Raw genomic sequence first — 19749 nt, forward strand, 5'->3', positions numbered from 1 at the left:
CATGGAGAGGAGGCATCTGGTACCGCCCACACAGTTGCTTCCAGAGCGCAAGAACATAAATTTGAGCTTTGGATAATGAGTACAGTATTTTAAAGATTGGGGTTTTTTGTTTGATTTGTTTTAATTTTGGGCTGGCATGGCTTCCCCAAATAAAGGACAAAAATCCTGAAAATTAAACACGATGTTGCATCCCTTAGAACTATAACCTCATGTAAGCAAAAGAAAGTAATACTTTCTTTTATTTTAAAAGCGTAAGGAAAACGTAACTTTTCAGTAAGCCTTCATTCTGCCAATGACAATCGCTTAAGTATTAATATGGAGCTTAATAGCCCAGACATGGCAGTCTTTGGTCTATGTCAGTGATGGAAAAACTTTTAGACACCGAGTGCTCAAATTGCACATGTGCCCATGCCCAAACTGAAAGGTATGCATGCTCACGAGCGCACACATGCACAGACATGCATATGGACATGCACGCACATGCTCAGCAGAGACCCCGACAACAGCTGGCCAGTGGGAGACAGGGCATCCCAATGCTGGCAACGCAGGAAGAGTTAAGATCTTTTTCTTTCGTGAGCTTTGCAAGGAAACAGAAGCTCTTGAAAGAAATGCCATGGAGATCTGACCTGGGGCGATGGGGCATGTCCTAGCAGAGAGGGCTCTGCATGCCACCTCTGGCATGTGTGCCATGGGTTCGCCATCACGGGTCTATCTGAAGGGAACATATTCTTTAGTTGAGCTTGAATTCTTGTAATTATTACAAGAACATGTCTGTAATTCTCTTGGCAACAGGACAGGAGTGCTTTGCTACTGCATTTTTCTGGATTTATTATTTGACTTCTCAGTCTAGGCTACAAAATTAGCCCTAAGGTTTCCTAGATATTTCTTCTTTAAATATTCGCTAGGTCCGATCCTGTTTGAGTTTTTTTATAGATCGGCCAAGATTAGCTACTTGATGCCATCTGTTTGATCCATCTGGCTCAATGCTAAATAGTGACCTATTTGATAATGCTGGCCCAGAGCTAAATATGGACAGTTTTGCTTTAAGTAGATAAATGGGCTACAATATCATCTTTTCATATTGCAATTACTGGTCATGATTTTTTAACTGAGAAAACTAGATGAGGTATGTATATATATACATGTATCCATGTGATATAGCAAAGTATGCTTTTTGTCACTGCTAGATAGGGTGTACAAAAGGCTTTTCACGGCTTGTTTCCTTATCCAACCAGCAGAGATGATGAGATGGAATAGCTCTGGGTTTGGGGTTCTTTAAATCATATCTTTGGTTTTGGATGAGGTGGTACTGCCTCAGACATGCCCAGTGCGTAATATGGAGATTCTTCTGGACTCAACCACTTGTGCTCAAGGAGCAGATGGCAGTCATGACCAGGAGGACCTTTTCACAATTGCAACATGTGAGCGAGTTACACCCTTTCCTGGATCAACAATCCCTGCTCACAGTCACTCATGCCCTAGACATCTCCTATCTTGACTATTACAAAGTGCACTACATGGGGCTGCCCTTGAAAAGTACCCAGAAGCTTCAATTGTAGCATCCCACACGGTTTTGCACAGACCTAGGTGTGCACATGTGTCACATCATCTGCATGAGCTGCATTGGCTGCCAATCTGCGTCCAATTCAAGGTGCTGGTTGTCAGCTTTAAAGTCCTACATAGCTTGTGACTAGGTTATTTGAAGGACTCTCTTCTCCCAATTACTTCTACTCAACCTATCAGGGCAGAGAGGCAAGGAATGCTGCAGTACATTAATGGGACCAAGAAGAAAGGTCTTCTCTGCGGTGGCTCCTTTCTGTGGAACATCATCCCCACGGACATAAGATTGGCCTCCACTTCGACCCTCTCTCACAAGGCCTCAGAGACCTGGTTTTGCCTTTGCACCTGGGGAACCCAGAGTGGGATGAAGCCCATCAAATAGCATATTGATTGATTGATTATTGTCAGGGGAGAGAGAGAGAGAGAGAGAGAGAGAGAGAATAGTATCACTGGAAAAGTTGTAAAGTCTCTAATGTCTTTAATGTAATTTCCTATGGACATGTGAGTTCTTGCGTGGCACGACAAAACCGCGGTCCCCTAAAGCACGCCCGATTAAAGCGCGTCGCTGACGTCATCAGCAGCGCGACAACAATGACCGCAGAGAAAAAAGGGCGCTTTAAAAAGCGCTTTTAAAGCAAGCTGATTCACGTAAAGATAAGGGTTAGGGTTACGTTAAGCGTTAGGGTTAGGTTTAGGGTTAGGTTAAGGGTTAGCGTTAGGTTAAGGGTTAGGTTTAGGGTTAGGTTTAGGGTTAGGTTTGGGGGGGTTAGGTTTAGTTTTACGCGTTAATTTTACTTTTACCGCTCACAGCGTGCTTTTTTCGTCGCGCTGTGATGACGTCAGGTACGCGGTTTCGTCGAGCGCGCTTTAGACGACCGCAGTTTTGTGGTGGAACCAGTTCTTGGGCATTCTATACATCAACATCTAATATTCACTCTTGTTTTCCAGCTTTCCACAACCATTTCTCTTTCTGGATTTCCACATAGGTTCATCTGCTTTGGCCCTTTCGTTGCCATATCTTTCCATTTTCCATCTGGTTAAGAGAGCATGCCCCAAGCAGCTCAATGATTTGGATGAGGGAATAAATGGGGAACTCATCAAATTTGCAGATGACACCAAGCTGGCAGGAACAGCCGGCACTCCAGAAGACAGGCTAAACATACAGAAGGATCTTGACAAACTTGAACATTGAGCACTATCTAATAAAATGAAATTCAATGGTGAAAGAGTAAGGTTTAGGCAATAAATTTAGGCAAGAAAAACGACATATACAGTATAGGTGGTACCTTGCTCAATAATAGTAACTGTGAGAGGGATCTTGGAGTCCTAGTGGACAACCATTTAAATATGAGCCAGCAGTGGGCAGCAGCTGCCAAAAAGCCAACACAGTTCTAGGCTGCATAAACAGAAGGATAGAATCAAGATCAAGTGTTAATACCACTTTATAATGCCTTGGTAAGGCCACACTTTGAATACTGCATTCAGTTTTGGTCGCCACGATGTAGAAAAGATGTGGAGACACTAAAAAGAGTCCAGAGAAGAGCAACAAAGATGATTAGGGGACTGGAGACTAAAACATGAAGAATGGTTGCAGGAACTGGGTATGTCTAGTTTAATAGAAAGAAGGACTAGGGGAGACATGATAACAGTGTTCCAATATCTCAGGGGTTGCCACAAAGAAGAGGGAATCAAACTATTCTCCAAAGCACCTGAGGGTAGGACAAGAAGCAATGGGTGGAAACTAATCAAGGAGAGAAGCAATTTAGAACTAAGGAGAAATTTCCTGACAGTTAGAACAATTTAATCAGTGGAACAACTTGCCTCCAGAAGTTGTGAATGCCCCAACACTGGAAGTCTTTAAGAAGATGTTGGATAGCCATTTGTCTGAAACGGTATAGGGTTTCCTGCCTAGACCTCCAAGGTCCCTTCCAACTCTGCTATTGTATTGTATAGCTCTATCTTCTTGTGCCGTTTTATGTAATTTGTCTTCATTGCCACTGTTTTATGATTTTCTGACAGCCACGCAATTGATTCAGCCATGATGAAACCCCTTCTCTTTCTTGTTTTCTACGGACAGGAGTTGCTAAGTACCTTGAATAAAGCTAGGCAATTTCCAGATTCTGCACTGCAGCTAGTGTGTGCCCTTGGGCCAAAGAAATATAAACTAGACTGCTGTGAATAGAATCTGCCTTTTTATAAAATGCTGATACTGCTGTATGCCACCTGGAGTCCCTTTCATGCGGGAGATAGGCTACACAAACATGATAAATGCTTTTAAGAACCATTAGCCTGAACGAAAGATAGAAGTAAGGGAAAGGCAATATGTGGCTTCTCAGTGGATTGCAACTTCCATGAGCCTCTTCTGTATCAGCCCAGCTGTTTAGGGATAAATGGGAATTAATTTGTGGATGCTACAATCTGGGCAATCTGATACAGTTTTAGCTGATGCAGAGGTTTACCCACACATCATTAGATGTATGTTAGCCCATATTGTTTACATTCATTTGGCTCTTTCAGCAGCCTACATCACAAGTTAATGTCAGACTCTTGTACAGTCAAAGGACATTTAAAGTTACTGGAAGTTTCCATAAATGGCATTTACACAACCACCCCTTTGCTGTACAATTAATTGTCTATGAAGAAATGGGGAACCAAGGTTTGTGTGCCCGCCTCTGCCCCACTGCTTTGTTCTAATGGAAAGGCAATTATATTCATGTGCTTCAGCTTTGAGGCGTGAATCATGGGGAAAACCTACACTATTGTTCTATGTTTAGAGCAATGCATGGTTCTTTTTTGTCATACATCAGCACAAGAAATAATTCTTGGTAGCAGTTACTCAATGTTGCGTGCACAATAAATATGATTGCCTAACTTGCTGGCTTATGCCAAACTTACTGCCATTGTTGTTTGTTCCTATCCCTTGAATGACAATGTTCAATATGGAATCCTGTAAGGGCTCCACTTTTTTGCTAGACGCTCACTTTGGATCAGAAGAGAGAAAGTTTCATTAGTAGTAATAGGATAGGAAAGAATCTTGCATTTTTCTAAAATAAAGGTCTGAGGAACCAGAATAGGGAATGCAAATGAAAGCATGAGGAGGAGGGGGTCTTTTCATTCCAAAAACATGTCCTTCTTTATGAAAGATGTTTTGTAACAAAATCAATGTGATCTCTGAAATGACAGGCCAACAATGAACAGTGCAGCCAGTCATCCATCATGAGGGCTGAAATGGCCTCATGTCAAATGGATTGAAGTGTGCTGGAATTGAGTCTCAGCTTTGTCATAAATTTCAAAAGTCTATTGTAAGATAATGTTTTTGACTTTTTTTTGTTTTATACTACTGGGCTGTCATGAATAAATTGAATGTCAATTTAGAATTCCTCCCACATATCTTGTTACAAATAAGAGAAATTTGTCAGCTGGTATAAATATCAACGAAAGTATTTCCACCATTAATGAATATATCATTGTGCTATATAAAGTTGTAGCCTCCTAAATATGCTGTTGACTTAATGGATCAGCTCTAATAGAAGTGGTTGCTCATCATCTTTCAGCCATGTTGGCAGGACCAGGGAATTGGATTCCCGGATCAACTTATTTTTTAGCTATTTCTATATCCTATGATCATTTGTCATTCCCACGTGTGAAGAATGGATTATTAGGAGAAAATGTTCCCTAAATGGAGAAAACTAGAAAGTGAGAGGACCTAATATTTTTTCTGACATGCCAATTTTCTGTTGTGTGATGTCCGTTCTTTCCTATCTGGTTACACTGGCAACATAAGTGCTGGAGCCTGAATTCACTCTCTTTATCTACTGTATCTGAAAGGGCACTAATAGAAGTTTCCAAATTGGCCGGTACTCTTTGATCTGTGAGTTGACAAATTTTTGGCCTTGGCTTGACATCTTCTTCTTTTATGGGTTTATAAATAGGTAGTGAAGTTGAACTGCACAATCACACTATCCTCCTCTGATATACAATCTTTGTAAATATGTGTAAGATGTCATCTCTATAGAAATTAGAATGTGAAAAGAAAAAATATTTGGGAAAAGGAGGAGGAAAATATATCCATCTTCTCTGGATATTATGTATAGAAATATCTGAATAAATACTACCTTCAGATGCAATGTTCCCCATCTTAGCATCTGCTGTAATGTTGCAAGCATATTAACAGTAACACAGTTACTAGTATGTGCACTGTCTCTGCTTGTGTATAGAGCTTTGTCCTCTGTGCCAATCAGGGCAGAGCTAAATTCTCTTATTTGCTTCGTTATAGATCAATCTAGAAAACACCCATGATCCAAGTCACTGTGCTTTTAAAAAAACACAGTCCATCAGCAGCTATGATCCTCTTTTGGATGGCCAAGAATGAAGGTCTGAACATGACTTAGGCTGCTTTGTTATTGTTTTGTTTTCACTTTGCATTCTGCAGACAATACATTAACTTTGAAGGAAGTGACATAATTAAAAAAAAATACTATACGCATAACAAGGTTTGTGTGCTTGTACATAAAGGAATGTTTCCAAACCTCACCTCCTTTCCTAAACTTGTTTCTGCATTTATTTCTGTTTGTTTATTTCATCTATGTTAAGAATCATATCGCCTCTTATGTGAGAATGGAAAGAACGCAGGAGCAAAGTGTTTAAAGGCAATGCACTGTTGAATGATCTCCCTATCATCTGCTTTGCTTCTTGATAACTGGCTGTACTCTAGATTGTTTTTTGTATGTCATGGATTGTTACTGGAGTAGAGCAATTCCTTTGAGATGGGATAGAATCATAGAAAAGTCCCATAACTTTCTGCTTGTTTCCTGCTGATAATGTGCTTGATTCAGCTTTCCCAAGCAATGCAAATCTAATACAGAGCAGAGCAATATAAAGCAAAATTACTAACTCTGCTTTGTAATCCCGATGTCACTTCTTTATTAATCTAATCTACTAAAGTAGACTGCTGCATATAGGTGCATAAAAAGTCCTGCACTGAAGAGAACTTTTTCCTAGGATAACATCACTAACTCTTTCAATTTCTATAGCAACCCTTCTCAACCACTCTCATTTGTGAATTCCTTAATTTAGCATTTTACACACATAGTGTTGTGGGTGCTTATCTGTGGTTTGCAGTCCTTTGCTTTCATTCAAGTTGGTTTTGTTCAACATAAAAATGTTGAATGTCCATAAGGGTGATATGTGTAGCCACCAAAATATTCACCCAGCATGCACTATCATTGTGTGATACATAATTATGAATTACTATTGGTAAAAGCAGCCAATTATGGATTATTCAGTAGATTATAATTAAATGATAATTTAGTATAAAATGTGTAGCCATAGGCTTATCATATTTTGCAAATTCCGTCTTCTGCAAATGGGATTACATAATACCATAACTCTGTTAAGAGTGAGTTGTGAAATATTTTCATACATGAAAGGTTTTGGGTTTTTTTTTTCCAGTACATCATGTAAACACATCACTATTGGGTCTCATTGTTTGGATCTCAATCATGACACAATAATCTCAAGGAAGTGTGTAGCAACATAAAATATGTGAACGGAATCCCTGCAATTGTGTGAGGGAGACACTAAAGAACATAATCTTTGGGGGAGGAGAAAGAACTTAGGTTTGTATTAGCTAATTAACTTGTGTATTAACTTATTTTAAAAAGTTGATAAAAATAGGATTGCCAACATGATCACTGACGTCTGATGGCAGATATGGCACAAGAAGAAGAATTAACTAATAAGTTAATTTGCAAGATTTCCTGAGAGCAATGCACTGTATTTTATGATATGAAATATTCAAATAGCTTGAAATAATTTCAGGCTGATTTGTAGTACAAGAAATAATTGTCATTATTGGATCAATTTATTTGAGGATAAACTATCACAAACGAAGGCAAATATACCTGTCCCAGGATAATGCAGGATCCAATCTGGGTCGGTCACTGGAACCAGAGATTTTGTCTTCCAATCTTTCGGACTTGTGCTAGAGCCCACCCTGTCTCTTGTATTATGTACTTTTTTTTAACAAGTAATGCAAAAGCAGCCATTACGTTGCATACTGTGCTTTGCTCACAGTGAAAAAGTGTAACCTAGTTTTTTGTTTTCTGCTGACATTAAATGGCAACTAAAATGCAAGTCCACCCATTGGAATCTTTTATTTGCAAGGCAAATTAAGACTTGGCTTCTCCAAGTTTCCTTCCATGGGCTTCTATATAACTCCCATATTGATAGGGGTTTATATATTAAGATTCCAGACTGGTTTTTTACTATTTAAGCTTTGCAGTCATAAAAAAAAAAAAACCACGGAATCCTTGTGTCTATTTCTTCTGAAATTAGTTCAGTATAGATCCTTGGTTTAATCGTATGTTTCATTCCCCAACCATCACCAGTATAAGAGATATTTGGTGTGCACATTATTTGAAAGAAACAACTTAAAATATCTTACCAAGTGAATTGGCATTGCTAACTCAGGCAAACCTTATTACACTTTAAGAAATCACATGCTCACAGTTGTAAGATTTAAGAGCACTTTATTGTTCATTAAGGCTACTTTTAAGTACAAAAAAAAAGATGGCCTGCCAAACCTTTTTTAAAAATTGCCAGGTGAAACAAGGCCACAAAAGAATGATATGTTACAGATTTACAAACATGGAGAACATTGTTCAATCTGGACTGTAGATCCTGTGGCTCTGTGAAAAAAAACTTCATGTAAGAATGAGGTTAATATCCTTTCTCCTTCTCTTCCCCCTCCCGACCCTTTTGGCTTTTAAACAATAATTCTATTTTCTGTGGACTATTTTTTCCTCTCTTCCAAATGGTTTTGTGTATGCACTACACATCACACTGAGAAGATAATCCTCAGTGCATTTACTTCAAAGAACGTTGCACTGCAATCAACACAAGTGTATGTCCCAAGTGTTGTGTGTTAGGACTGCAGTGATTACTTTACGCCCCATTTACTTATCACAGATAAGTAAATTTAACTTTGTAGTTTTGTGCTTCAAAGAAATGTCAAAAGGGTTCTGTATCCACAAAGTCCATCTGCAGTCATTAGTACTTGTTAGACCGCTCAGTAGCCTGTAGCAACAACACACTAGTGGCTATTAATTGCTAATGCAGTGTTGTTATAGAATAACTGTGTTCCTGCACTTTTACTGTATTACAGACGTCTACAACAACAAAAAAAAGATCAACTTTTTTCTCCAGACAAAAACAAAAGAGAATGATTACAATAAAGGAAAGGGAAAAATTAAATAGCTACATATCATTAACAAATTAATTGTTCCTCAAAAAAATACCTACAAATTTCTCTGTACATTCTTTACGCACAGCGTAATGATGGTCTTAAAGTTACCTATATAAAAAAAGTTTTTTTTTTCTGCACTTTTCTCACAGGGGTCGGGTACGACTGAGCATTTAACTACCCATTAACATGACCGTAAAATGTGTGAAAGGGGCGATGAAGGAGGAGCTTCTCTTGTCTTTTTCTTGCTTTTAAAAAGTAGGCAGCTACACTCTCCGTGGAACACAGGACAAAACAGATCCTTTGCTGATCTTTTCTAACTGTGGTTTTCATTTTTACAAAAATATAAATTCTGGCCTCAAGGCTATAAGGTAGCCCAAAGGACATCAAACTCACCCCAGACTTTTGCCTTGTCCTATATGCTTTCAACGGCACCTGTCTTTTCAGGTAACCCACTATTAAATGGACTAGTTGTAACTGCTGGAATGTGCAGGGATTGTGGGTGAGTTGTGACATTAAAAAAGCAAACAACAGCTGAGCCCATTACTAATACAAGAAGTCTGTTCTTTATGCCTGCCTCTATTACCTAGTTAGTGAGTATTAATACAGCAAATGAAATAAATGCAAGTAACAACTTTATAAAAAAAAGAGGAATGTATGGTGCCTTGGCCTAGGTTTATAAGCAGCCTCAAAAATTAGATTTCTGCAACTAGAGCGTACATGGATAAATATATTTCAGGTAAGTAAATTTGCATTGAGCAGTTGATTCTCCACATGAATATTGTTTCTTTTGTCACCAATGCCATAGGTAGCATCCTGAATCTCATAGCACTCAATGATATATAAACTGCTTCAGTTGAGGCCTGACCAGAGGCGACTGTCCAAAGTTGCTGGCTGCTACGAAAAGGAATATCAAATACAAGAATCAGAGTACAACTGTACCAGCAGTAAGTTTATCTAGGACTGTTAATGGAAAAAAAAAAACCCACCTAGTTTTCAACGAAGGCTAATATATTTCTTACTGTCTATACATTAATAGATACCAGCTATTTTTCCATAAAACATGCATCTTTTAAGCACTATTGAACCCTCTTACCTCAGCTCTATTCTAACAAACTGCCGTGTGGAAAAAAAAAATGCCCATGATCTGTTGATTATGCAGTCCAGTTGCAAGCACGAAGCACCTAAAATCTACACCGAGAAGACCTGTAACCTGTATGAGACTTCCCCTTCCGAAACAAATGTTGCTTCTTGTTTTCAAGAGGCAGAGAACACCAGGCGCTTTTTGCTGAGCAGTTTGCCCTCAGAATAGAAGCATCCTGCCTAAATGTTGCTATGCAACCCTAACCTCCTCCAATAGTGCAAATCATACACAACAGTTCTTTTCAAGTATATACATACAAAATTACTTCACGAAGGGAGAAGAAAGTAATGGAGACAAAATCCAGACACAATTCTACCCTCAAGAAGCTAATCAAAGCATACAAGCATTTGGGTCAATCCACTGTACAGAATGGCTTTTTTCTCTTCCCTATCCCCCATTTACTTGCGTCTACATTTCGTTTTCAGAAAAGGGTGGGGGCAGCAGAGTTGCATCAGAGGTTTCTTTGGTAACTGAGGCAGGAAAAGAAAGAGTGCTACATTATTTTAAAAAATTTTTTTTTAAAAAAAATCAAATAGTTCCTGCTATCAATTTTAAGGGCATGTGTATTTTTTTTTTTTTAAAAAGGACCCGAACACACACACAAAACATGTATTGAATTGTTATCTCCTTTTATATCATCCCTCCCAAACACTTTTTGTTTCGAGTACTGTTCAAGCTCAGCCCAAACAATACCGACTTGTGTTTGGATGAAGACATTGTGGTCCCGTGTTCATGAGACAACCGAAGGTGAATGATTATGATTGACCAGGTGAGAGGAAGGAGGAGAAGAGGACTGGCCCCTCCTGGAAGCAGACTCTGGACTATTGGACACACCATCCTTGGCAGCTTTGATCTGAAGCCAGGTATCTCCGAGAGCTTTGGCAAAGTGGTCGTCGACTGATCCTGTGATGGATACAGAGTTTGTCACTGGCTCTGGCTCCTTGTAATTCTTGCCAAGGCTTCTGCGGAAGTGTTCTTCTACCACTGGATCGCAGGTAGCAGTAGCTGTAGGGGAAATGCAGAAAATTTCTAAGAAACTGACAAGCTCCTGCTTTTCCGTATGACTAAAAAAAAAAAAAAATCTCCTAATTCCCCTTGCAGCTGTTCTGCTTTTTAAGTACAACTGCAGTAAATTTATTTAACGTATGTACAATATACATTAATAATATGTATAATTAAATAACACCATCAATTGCTGTTTCAATGGGAATGCTTTATTATAATGCATTGTCCAGAATATTTTTCTATTATTTGTCTGCTCAGGCCCTCTAAATTACTCAAGAGGAAAAAAAAAACAAATGTATATGTTGTCATTTTAGATTACTATCTGAAAAATCCAAAAACAGAATGTGCTCAAGCAGAATAACCTCCACTTGTATAGACTTCAACTCCCACAATTCCCTGGGCAGCAGGGCCATTGCTGAGAATCTTGGGAGGCATGTAAATAGGAGAAGGCTGTGAGAACATACAAGTGAATTACATTTCTGTAGATTGATGTATGTTGCCAAAACTGTTCCCATAAAAAATTGAAAAACTGAAAACCAGAAAATCATGTAAGTTTTAAGAAGGTTACAAAAAGGATCTAAGAGATGTTGAAACTTCTAAAACTTTATTTTAAAATGCACAATTCTTTTCTTTGTATTTCTTGTTCATTTTATTCTAGCCAAAGTAATAAAGGCATTTTATGTGTTGTCTTTTAGACTATTTTGGGGTGGCCAATTCCTCATTATGTTATCAAATATACACAAAGTCAAAGGAGGGGTTTGATTCAAATCTAAATTAGCTGCATTTAGATCCTATTAAAATCAGTGTGAAAAATTGGTCACAAAATTAAGTTTACCATTGCTATAAAAGGGCTAATTGTTCTACCGCCTGAATCATAAGCAGCTGCTGGGAAATCACAATGAGGGAGGGCTATTAGTCTACTATCCATTCTGAGCTCCTCATGTGCATTTGGCTGGCCTGTGGCTGTTACTAAAGGCTAGACTAGGTTGGCCCTTGGAATAACCCCAGAGTGGCTTTTCTTTCAGAAATTCTTTCCAATTTCAGTTTCCAACTTTATTTCACTTCCCACAAATCCATTATTATATTAACCTTTCATCTCTTTATCCTACATAACTGTTTATATTGAGCATTATTGAATTTAACAAAGTTAAGCTGTCTTTAAAAACACACAATATCAAATCAGTAAAAATCCAGTTATATGGATTTATACCTTACTGATTTTATTTATAGTTTTTGAATTTTATATATGGACAAAGATTATAAATAATCTTCCACTGGACAATCCAGAATTTCTTCTTATATCAATAAATCTTAAAAGTTGAAGAGTTTAACAATTTCTCCTAATAAAAATAGGAATATCTTAGTGGGAGTTCTCCTTTAATACATACAGGTAATCCTCAAGACCCAACCATTCGTTTAGTAACTGTTCAAAGTTACAAGGACCCCCCCCCCAAAAAAAGTGACTTCTGACTTTTTTCCACACTTAACAACAGTTGTAGTATCCTCATGGTCATGTGATCAAAATTCATATCTTTATGGCAGTTGCCTTGTTATGGGGTCACATGATCAACTGACAAGCAAAGTCAATGGGGAAGTCAAATTCATTTAACAACCGTGTTAGTAACTTAAGAACGGCAGTGATTCACTTAACAGTTGCAGCAAGAAAGATCATGAAATGGGGGCAAAACTTGTTTAATAACTGTCTCACTTAGCAACAGAAATTTTGGGCTCCAGTGTGGTCATAAATCGAGGACTAACTCTAATTACATATTTAATTTGACTGCAGTATACTACTCTCACCCTGCTTAAAAATATTTTTATTTCTGTAATTCATTTCATCTATTAATAATTATTTGATGACCGCATATCATGGATCTTGGAAATAAAATTGAGGAGTGTTACTTACTGCTAGACGGCCTTCGGTAGCTCGTTGGCATAGCAGCCCCACTTCCACTGTGCACAACTGGACAATGAGAAAGGTTACAGTTTCGATTGCTTGCAGAGGCACATGTGATTACAGATGGACGGTTCTGAGGATAAAAGAAATCACGGAAATCATAGACAATTCCTTAAAGAGTTGCTTTTAATATGGCAGTTACAATTTTTTGCCAGAAATATTCCTTCACAAGGGCGCCTGAAATAAATGTAGGCACCAATTCCCATCTTAATAGGAAACTCTGAAGGTCATTTCAAATAATCTAGGCACAGGAACTAAGGGGAACTATGTGGTTTGGGGAAGAAGCTCTTGGCTCTTCCAATCATTAAAATGCTAGAAGAAACTACTTGAATTAATATAGCAATCTCTTTTATAAATATTCAGATGTAACTGGCATGTTGGAATATATCATTTACTTTAGCTATGCATTATTATTATTTTTTAAATGATAATGATTTCTTACATCCAGGCATCATGTAAGCCATTATATATTATTAAAAGTTGAAAAACATAATAATATATCAAATTGCATACTACAAAATAAGACACAATCAGTCAATATTTAAATAGTTAATAACCAAAAGATCTTCAGTGTAATATCCAGTATTACATCCAGGGAGGAAATTATATTTAAGTACAATGAAATGATTTTTAAATTATGACCACTCCAAAAAACAATAGTAGGAATTATCAAGCAGTCCCAAAGTCATAAGTGGAAGCCTCTCCCTTCCTCCCTTCCTTGCCGATCATCAATGAACCAACTATGCTGAGGAAATACACTACGCAGAACAATAGCGGATGGATTGGAACTTTGGATTATACTACATAACACACCAAATGGTAATATAACAGAAAAAACAGTGTTCAGGTCATAGCCCAGGAATAAAAGGTTGCAGTGAAAGTACAAAATGATGTTGCCTAATAACAATTATAAGACCAAAGGAACACTGATTTAGCTGAGTGAGAAGCTTTTTGAATTCAAGAATTATAATTTTGAATTTAATGCTAGTTTCTAAGTGGGGAATGGTAGCTATATGGTGTTTTTTCCCCCTCAATCACGAAGGAGCATGTTGAGCAGAGGTGGGTTTCTGATGGTTCGGCCCGGATCGGGCAAACCAGTAGTAGCGTAGGTGGGAGGCTCCGCCCACCCGCCCGGACACTTCTGCGCATGCACAGAAGCGTTGCGCGTAAGCACACACACGAGCGAACTGGTAGTAAAATAAATTGAAACCCACCACTGATGTTGAGACATGAATGAGAAAGTCCCTACTGTCATCAGTTACTTCCTGACTTAGTAGCAGTTTTTTTAAAAAATCCACCTAGAAAAACTGAAAAAAATAAGCGGGCAGATCTAGTTTAGGCGACAAGATAAAACTACAGAGATGTTCTTCAAGGGAGCAAAAATAAAGGTAATGCAGGATAAGTGTTTACAAGCACATATGTGAACAGGGACTCATGCTATCCTCCAAATAAGCTAGAAAAGGCAGCTTGTCAGTTACAAAATACAATAGTGACAATAGCTCACATAACATTGGTTAAGAACTTATGTGTCTATATAAAAAAAAATGTGAGATTTGTGATGAATATTTTTCATGTGCCAACTTTTTTGTCCTTTAAAACGAGTGCCGTTTCCCTCATATCTTGTCTGTTGGTTTAAAAAAAAGGAGATGATTCTAAGGCTTGTGTTATGGGTCCATTTTAAAATCCTTCAAAGTTACATTTAGTAGCCTCACGAGGAACTTGGGGAATTGCTAGTCGGCTCAAACTTTCATTCATATATGAAGTTCTAGAAGTTCTGAAGTTGACTGCAATTTGAGGAAGGGAAGAGGGAAGGGGGATTTGGTCTTGAATGACATTCCTCCTTTTCCATGAATCAGTGGCCTTGTACATCTTGTAATGAACTTAAGGGAATCTTAAAAAAAATTTTAAAAAAGAAAACACATCTTTTCCCATCTATCTGCTCCGAAATTTCTAATTAAGGATTACTCTTCAATCAAGGGTACTTTTTTCTTCAAAAGGCAACTGGACTGCTGCCTGACGAAGAACAACAAAACATTTTGCTTCCCATCCAAGAAGCTTCATCAGTTCTGATGGCGGGGGAGGGGATGAAATGGAAGGATAGGTACTGGCAGTTGGGACTGGCCTGAACATTGGTTGTTCAATGTTCTTGGATATGCTGCAAGTACTGCATTGTAAACTGGAGACAGATGCTGTCTTATTCCTCCCCCTCTGTTGAGGAAAGGGTGTTCCATTCTAACATAGATGGATTCTTTTACCCTTCTTTCAAACCAATGGTCTGCTATCCAACCATGACCTGGATGACTGAGAATATCCATACCTTTCTTCACTAACAACTGATGGACCAGGAAACCTATTTCTGAACTGTTAACTCAATCCTTATCAAATATAGTTGCTGCAAAACACTTCAATTACTTAAAAAGGCAAGCATGTCAAAAAAACACCCCAACTTCCTTCTCGGGTTCAAATTTTTTACAAATATTTTATATAGAATTTGTTTTGTTCATTCAATCACTTTTCAAAAATTTGAATTTTTTTTTCAATATTTAACAACTGTTAAACATTGATTTCTTTTTTTTTTTTTGAAGAATGCTTTTTTGAACATCATTTTGAAACTGGTAGACGAGAGCTTCTTTGCTCCCTTGTGAGTTTAGACAGCTGCGAAGAGGCCCTTTCCCAATATATAGAAATATCTAGTATTCCTCAGTAGGGCTTGTTTTAAAACATTGCTCAAATAAATAAATATTTATTTATATAAGTTTCAAACAACCATATTTGAAAATTTTCATTCTGCCTTCAGTGTTTGCAAAATTATTAATTGCGAGAAATTAGGGAAGTTACATAAACAATGACTCTGCAAAAACCAACCATCCACACACCACCAGACACAGAGAAATACAAAAATTGTAGATAAGCTAAATGAAAAATAGTTGTCTAGAAATATGCATCTTAGCAAAGAAATATGCCAAGTACCTGCTGCCGTTCCACTGATGTCATTGTAGGAGTCATGCTTACAGACCGAATAACATCCATGCTGTTTTTGGTCAGTGCTAGAGGTTGCTCCATAGTTAAGCTTGGGATTGAGGCATATATATGATTAGCATGAAGGCCCATTGTTGGTGCGACTGCCCGTTCAATGGGACTACGACTCCTTTCTCTATGTTCTTTTCGGTAATCCCCATTTGCAGTCTTCATTCTAAGAGAAAACACAAACAAACCAATATGTTAGTGTTGTGCATTTAATTCAAGAAATGCACTCCAAAGACTAGTTTATAGCTAGTGTTCGACCCTACACCAGTGACTTAGACACCATCCAGAGTTAAATTACTTTGATGTTTTATATTGCTATAATCTTTATCACAATTTCAGGCATCACTCTCCTTGGGGTTCCTTTTGTCATCTTCTCCATATTCATATTCATATGAAAATTTCAGTATAAGCACATAGGATGAAGGAATGTAGCATGCAGAAGGAATGCTTTTAGAGCTGAGGTGGTGCAGTGGTTAAATGCAGCACTGCAGGCTACTTCAGCTGACTGCAGTTCTGCAGTTCGGCTGTTCAAATCTCACCGGCTCAAGGTTGACTCAGCCTTCCATCCTTCCGAGGTAGGTAAAATGAGGACCCGGATTGTTGGGGACAATATGCTGACTCTGTAAACCGCTTAGAGAGGGCTGAAAGCCCTATGAAGCGGTATGTAAGTCTAACTGCTATTGCTATTGCTATGCTTGTGCAACGCTCCATACAGCAATCCATATTTATGCAGAAAATGCTAGCTTTTCACTATGTACACCGGTGTGAAAGTGAGTATGGCGTAATGGTTAAAACAAAAAAACTATGGAGGATACCATAAAAATTCAGACCACAACAAAGTGTTTGAAAGAGTGCCTCATGATATTCTCTGTCCCCCACCCCTCCAAAAAAATATAGATTAGATAATACTACTATAAAATGGACCCCTGGTTGGCTGAATGCCTGTATTCAAAAAGTACCCATTAATGGTACTATTTCAGCTTGGAGAAAACATCAAACGGAGTGCCACAGGGCTCTGTCTTGGGCCTGGGTTGTTTCAACATTTTATCAATAACTGCAATGAAAAAACAGAGATGTTTTTCAAGTTTGCAGGTAATTCAAAACTGGGAAATGAGAAAAGACACCCAAGGAAGCTTGAGAAATCAGCTGAGATGAACAGCTGAAGACAGTAAGAGTTATTAACAATAAATAATCTCTGGGCAAGCTGGGTGACACGTAAATTAAACCAACAGAAAGAGAATAAAAAAAAATAAACAAATGTGAATGGCCTTGAGAGATAGGAGGAAGAGCTGTTTCCAAGGTAATGGTCAGATAAAAGGGGTCTGAGCCTGAACAAGAATGAAATGTGAGTAAACAACTCAGGCAAACAACTTAATTCACACAAAGATATATGGACGGCACTTTCATATTTGCAAGATTCTGTTACTAAAGTTTTAGAATAAAAGTAGTACTGACCATTCATGGCACTGATTTCCTAATCTGGTTTATTTTGAAGGGTTTCTAGTACATCCTGCATTAAGGAAGGGCTATATCAGACAATCCCTAAGGTCCCTTTCAACTCTAAAAGTCTAAGAAATTCCAAGTGGTGGATTAAGAGTGAGGAGATCCATGTTGAAGTCTACCCTTAATCTTAAAACTCTCTGAAATTTTGGACCAGTTGCTCTCTCTCAGCCCAACTAGCTTCTAATGGGGTTGTGAGGATTAAATGAAGGTGAGATGTAAACAAACAAATTAAAATTTCAAACTGCTATTGTTAGAACATGTGAAAAGGCTCAGATTATTCTTGCAACAGGATCTACCACATCTAGTTGCTAATATTAAAGCAGTAATGGAATAGGGATGTTGCTAACTGAATAAAATTCAAATATTTCAATGAGGAGAGCTGCTGTACTTATTTCTTCAGATATATTCATTTAGCAGTTCTGCTTATCCTCAGTGAAATATAACTTTTCCACAGAGGCATTAATTACACATTGCATTGAAATAAAAATAAATGCAGTGTTTACAAATTGTTGATGCATTTAACATATGATCTTGGAAATACAGACAATGCCTTAGAAAAAACATGAGGCATGTAAAAACAAACTTTCTAATTTGCTGACTTCAACAAGTTAATAGAGGACAATGATGTGTTGTGTGTGTGTGTATGTCTGTGGTATCGTCAATTATAATTCTGCCTTCTGCTTTATGAAATGTATTTTGGTCTTCCATGTACTGGAAATTTGTATCTCCCTATTCCAAAATTGAAGTTTTTAGAGACATCTAAATGCAAGAAAAAAATTTAAGGGATTTATGATGAGTTACAAGGAATAACTAGTGAACTGCACTGTACTTAAAGAAGTTACACACAATACAATAGCAGAGTTGGAAGGGACCTTGGAGGTCTTCTAGTCCAACCCCCTGCCTAGGCAGGAAACCCTATACCGTTTCAGACAAATGGCTATCCAACATCTTCTTAAAGACTTCCAGTGTTGGGGCATTCACAACTTCTGGAGGCAAGCTATTCCACTGATTAATTGTTCTGTCAGGAAATTTCTCCTCAGTTCTAAGTTGCTTCTTTCCTTGATTAGTTTCCACCCATTGCTTCTTGTTCTACCCTCAGGTGCCTTGGAGAATAGTTTGACTCCATCTTCTTTGTGGCAACCCCTGAGATATTGGAACACTGCTATCATGTCGCCCCTAGTCCTTCTTTCTATTAAACTAGGCATACCCAGTTCCTGCAACTGTTCTTCATATGTTTTAGTCTCCAGTCTCCTAATCATCTTTGTTGCTCTTCTCTGCACTCTTTCTAGAGTCTCCACATCTCTTCTACATCGTGGTGACCAAAACTGAATGCAGTATTCCAAGTGTGACCTTACCAAGGCATTATAAAGTGGTATTAACACTTCATGTGATCTTGATTCTATCCCTCTGTTTATGTAGCCTAGTACTGTGTTGGCTTATTTGACAGCTGCTGCTGCTATGTCTGTAACATTTATACATATGCTGTCTCTCCAGGAATAAACTTCAATTAACAAATTGAAGTTAAGACTTACAGGTGTGTGTTACTACAAGATTTGATCCATTTTATTAAAGAGCCCAGTTTTTATTTGGATAGATTCAAGGACCATTTGATTTGATTGTGACAATGAATCCAAATCTTAGTTTCTGGTAGCCAAAGTCCTGTGCCTTCTTCTATCACTGAAAACCAAAAATGGCTCTAATTTTTTTTCCTGAGTGACAGTATTCTATGACTTTTTAGGAACATAACAAGATTAAAGTTGCATTGGCTTTTTGTGCCAGACATAACTAAACATAGACTTATAACACAGAAGCAGCCTTGAATAGAATAAATAATCCAGAATAAACATTTAAGTATTTGTGAAAATGTAATCATAAAAATGATTTTGAATTTGAATTTGCCTTGTTTCTCACGTATGGGAGTTTTTTGTGAGATGTGGGGAGAGGTGGTACTGTGTTTGAAAGTTAAACACCTCATAAAGCTACTGCCAGAACACTGGGAAATATCAGAATGAATCTTGAAAAGTTAGGTGAATGAAGACAAATTTAAAATATTCTTCTGTTATCACGCACACCCCCACATTGACAAAAAGGAGTTATGAATCGTAACACGACTGACTGAACATCATCATACCAGTCATATGCCATTAACTTGATCCCTTGAATTAGATCATAAAGCAGTAGATAGTAAATCTTTGTTTACAAATGAATACAGTTTCTCTTCATTCTGACACAGCTTAAATATTTTATTTCTCCTATATTCAAGTGAGAATTATTTTTGAATTGTTCTCCAGTGAATCATATCCATGGCCC

At 37.8% G+C, this 19749-nt stretch overlaps 1 protein-coding gene across 2 annotated transcripts in view; it reads right to left on the bottom strand.

The window, feature by feature from the left end:
• Nucleotides 1–8073: 8073 nt before the first annotated feature.
• VGLL4 (vestigial like family member 4) overlaps nucleotides 8074–19749 on the bottom strand; it is a 62423-nt gene continuing 50747 nt past the window's right edge. For both annotated transcript variants that reach the window (XM_032210900.1, XM_032210901.1), the window contains 3 exons: nucleotides 15880–16102; nucleotides 12859–12982; nucleotides 8074–10952 (listed from right to left, as the gene is read on the bottom strand). In XM_032210900.1, coding sequence (XP_032066791.1) covers nucleotides 10678–10952; nucleotides 12859–12982; nucleotides 15880–16102 — 622 coding nt within the window. In that variant the 3' untranslated portion in view covers nucleotides 8074–10677. The remainder of the gene's footprint in view (nucleotides 10953–12858; nucleotides 12983–15879; nucleotides 16103–19749) is intronic.

The sequence above is a fragment of the Thamnophis elegans genome, chromosome 2 (assembly GCF_009769535.1).
Source record: "Thamnophis elegans isolate rThaEle1 chromosome 2, rThaEle1.pri, whole genome shotgun sequence".
Classification (NCBI taxonomy): domain Eukaryota; kingdom Metazoa; phylum Chordata; class Lepidosauria; order Squamata; family Colubridae; genus Thamnophis; species Thamnophis elegans.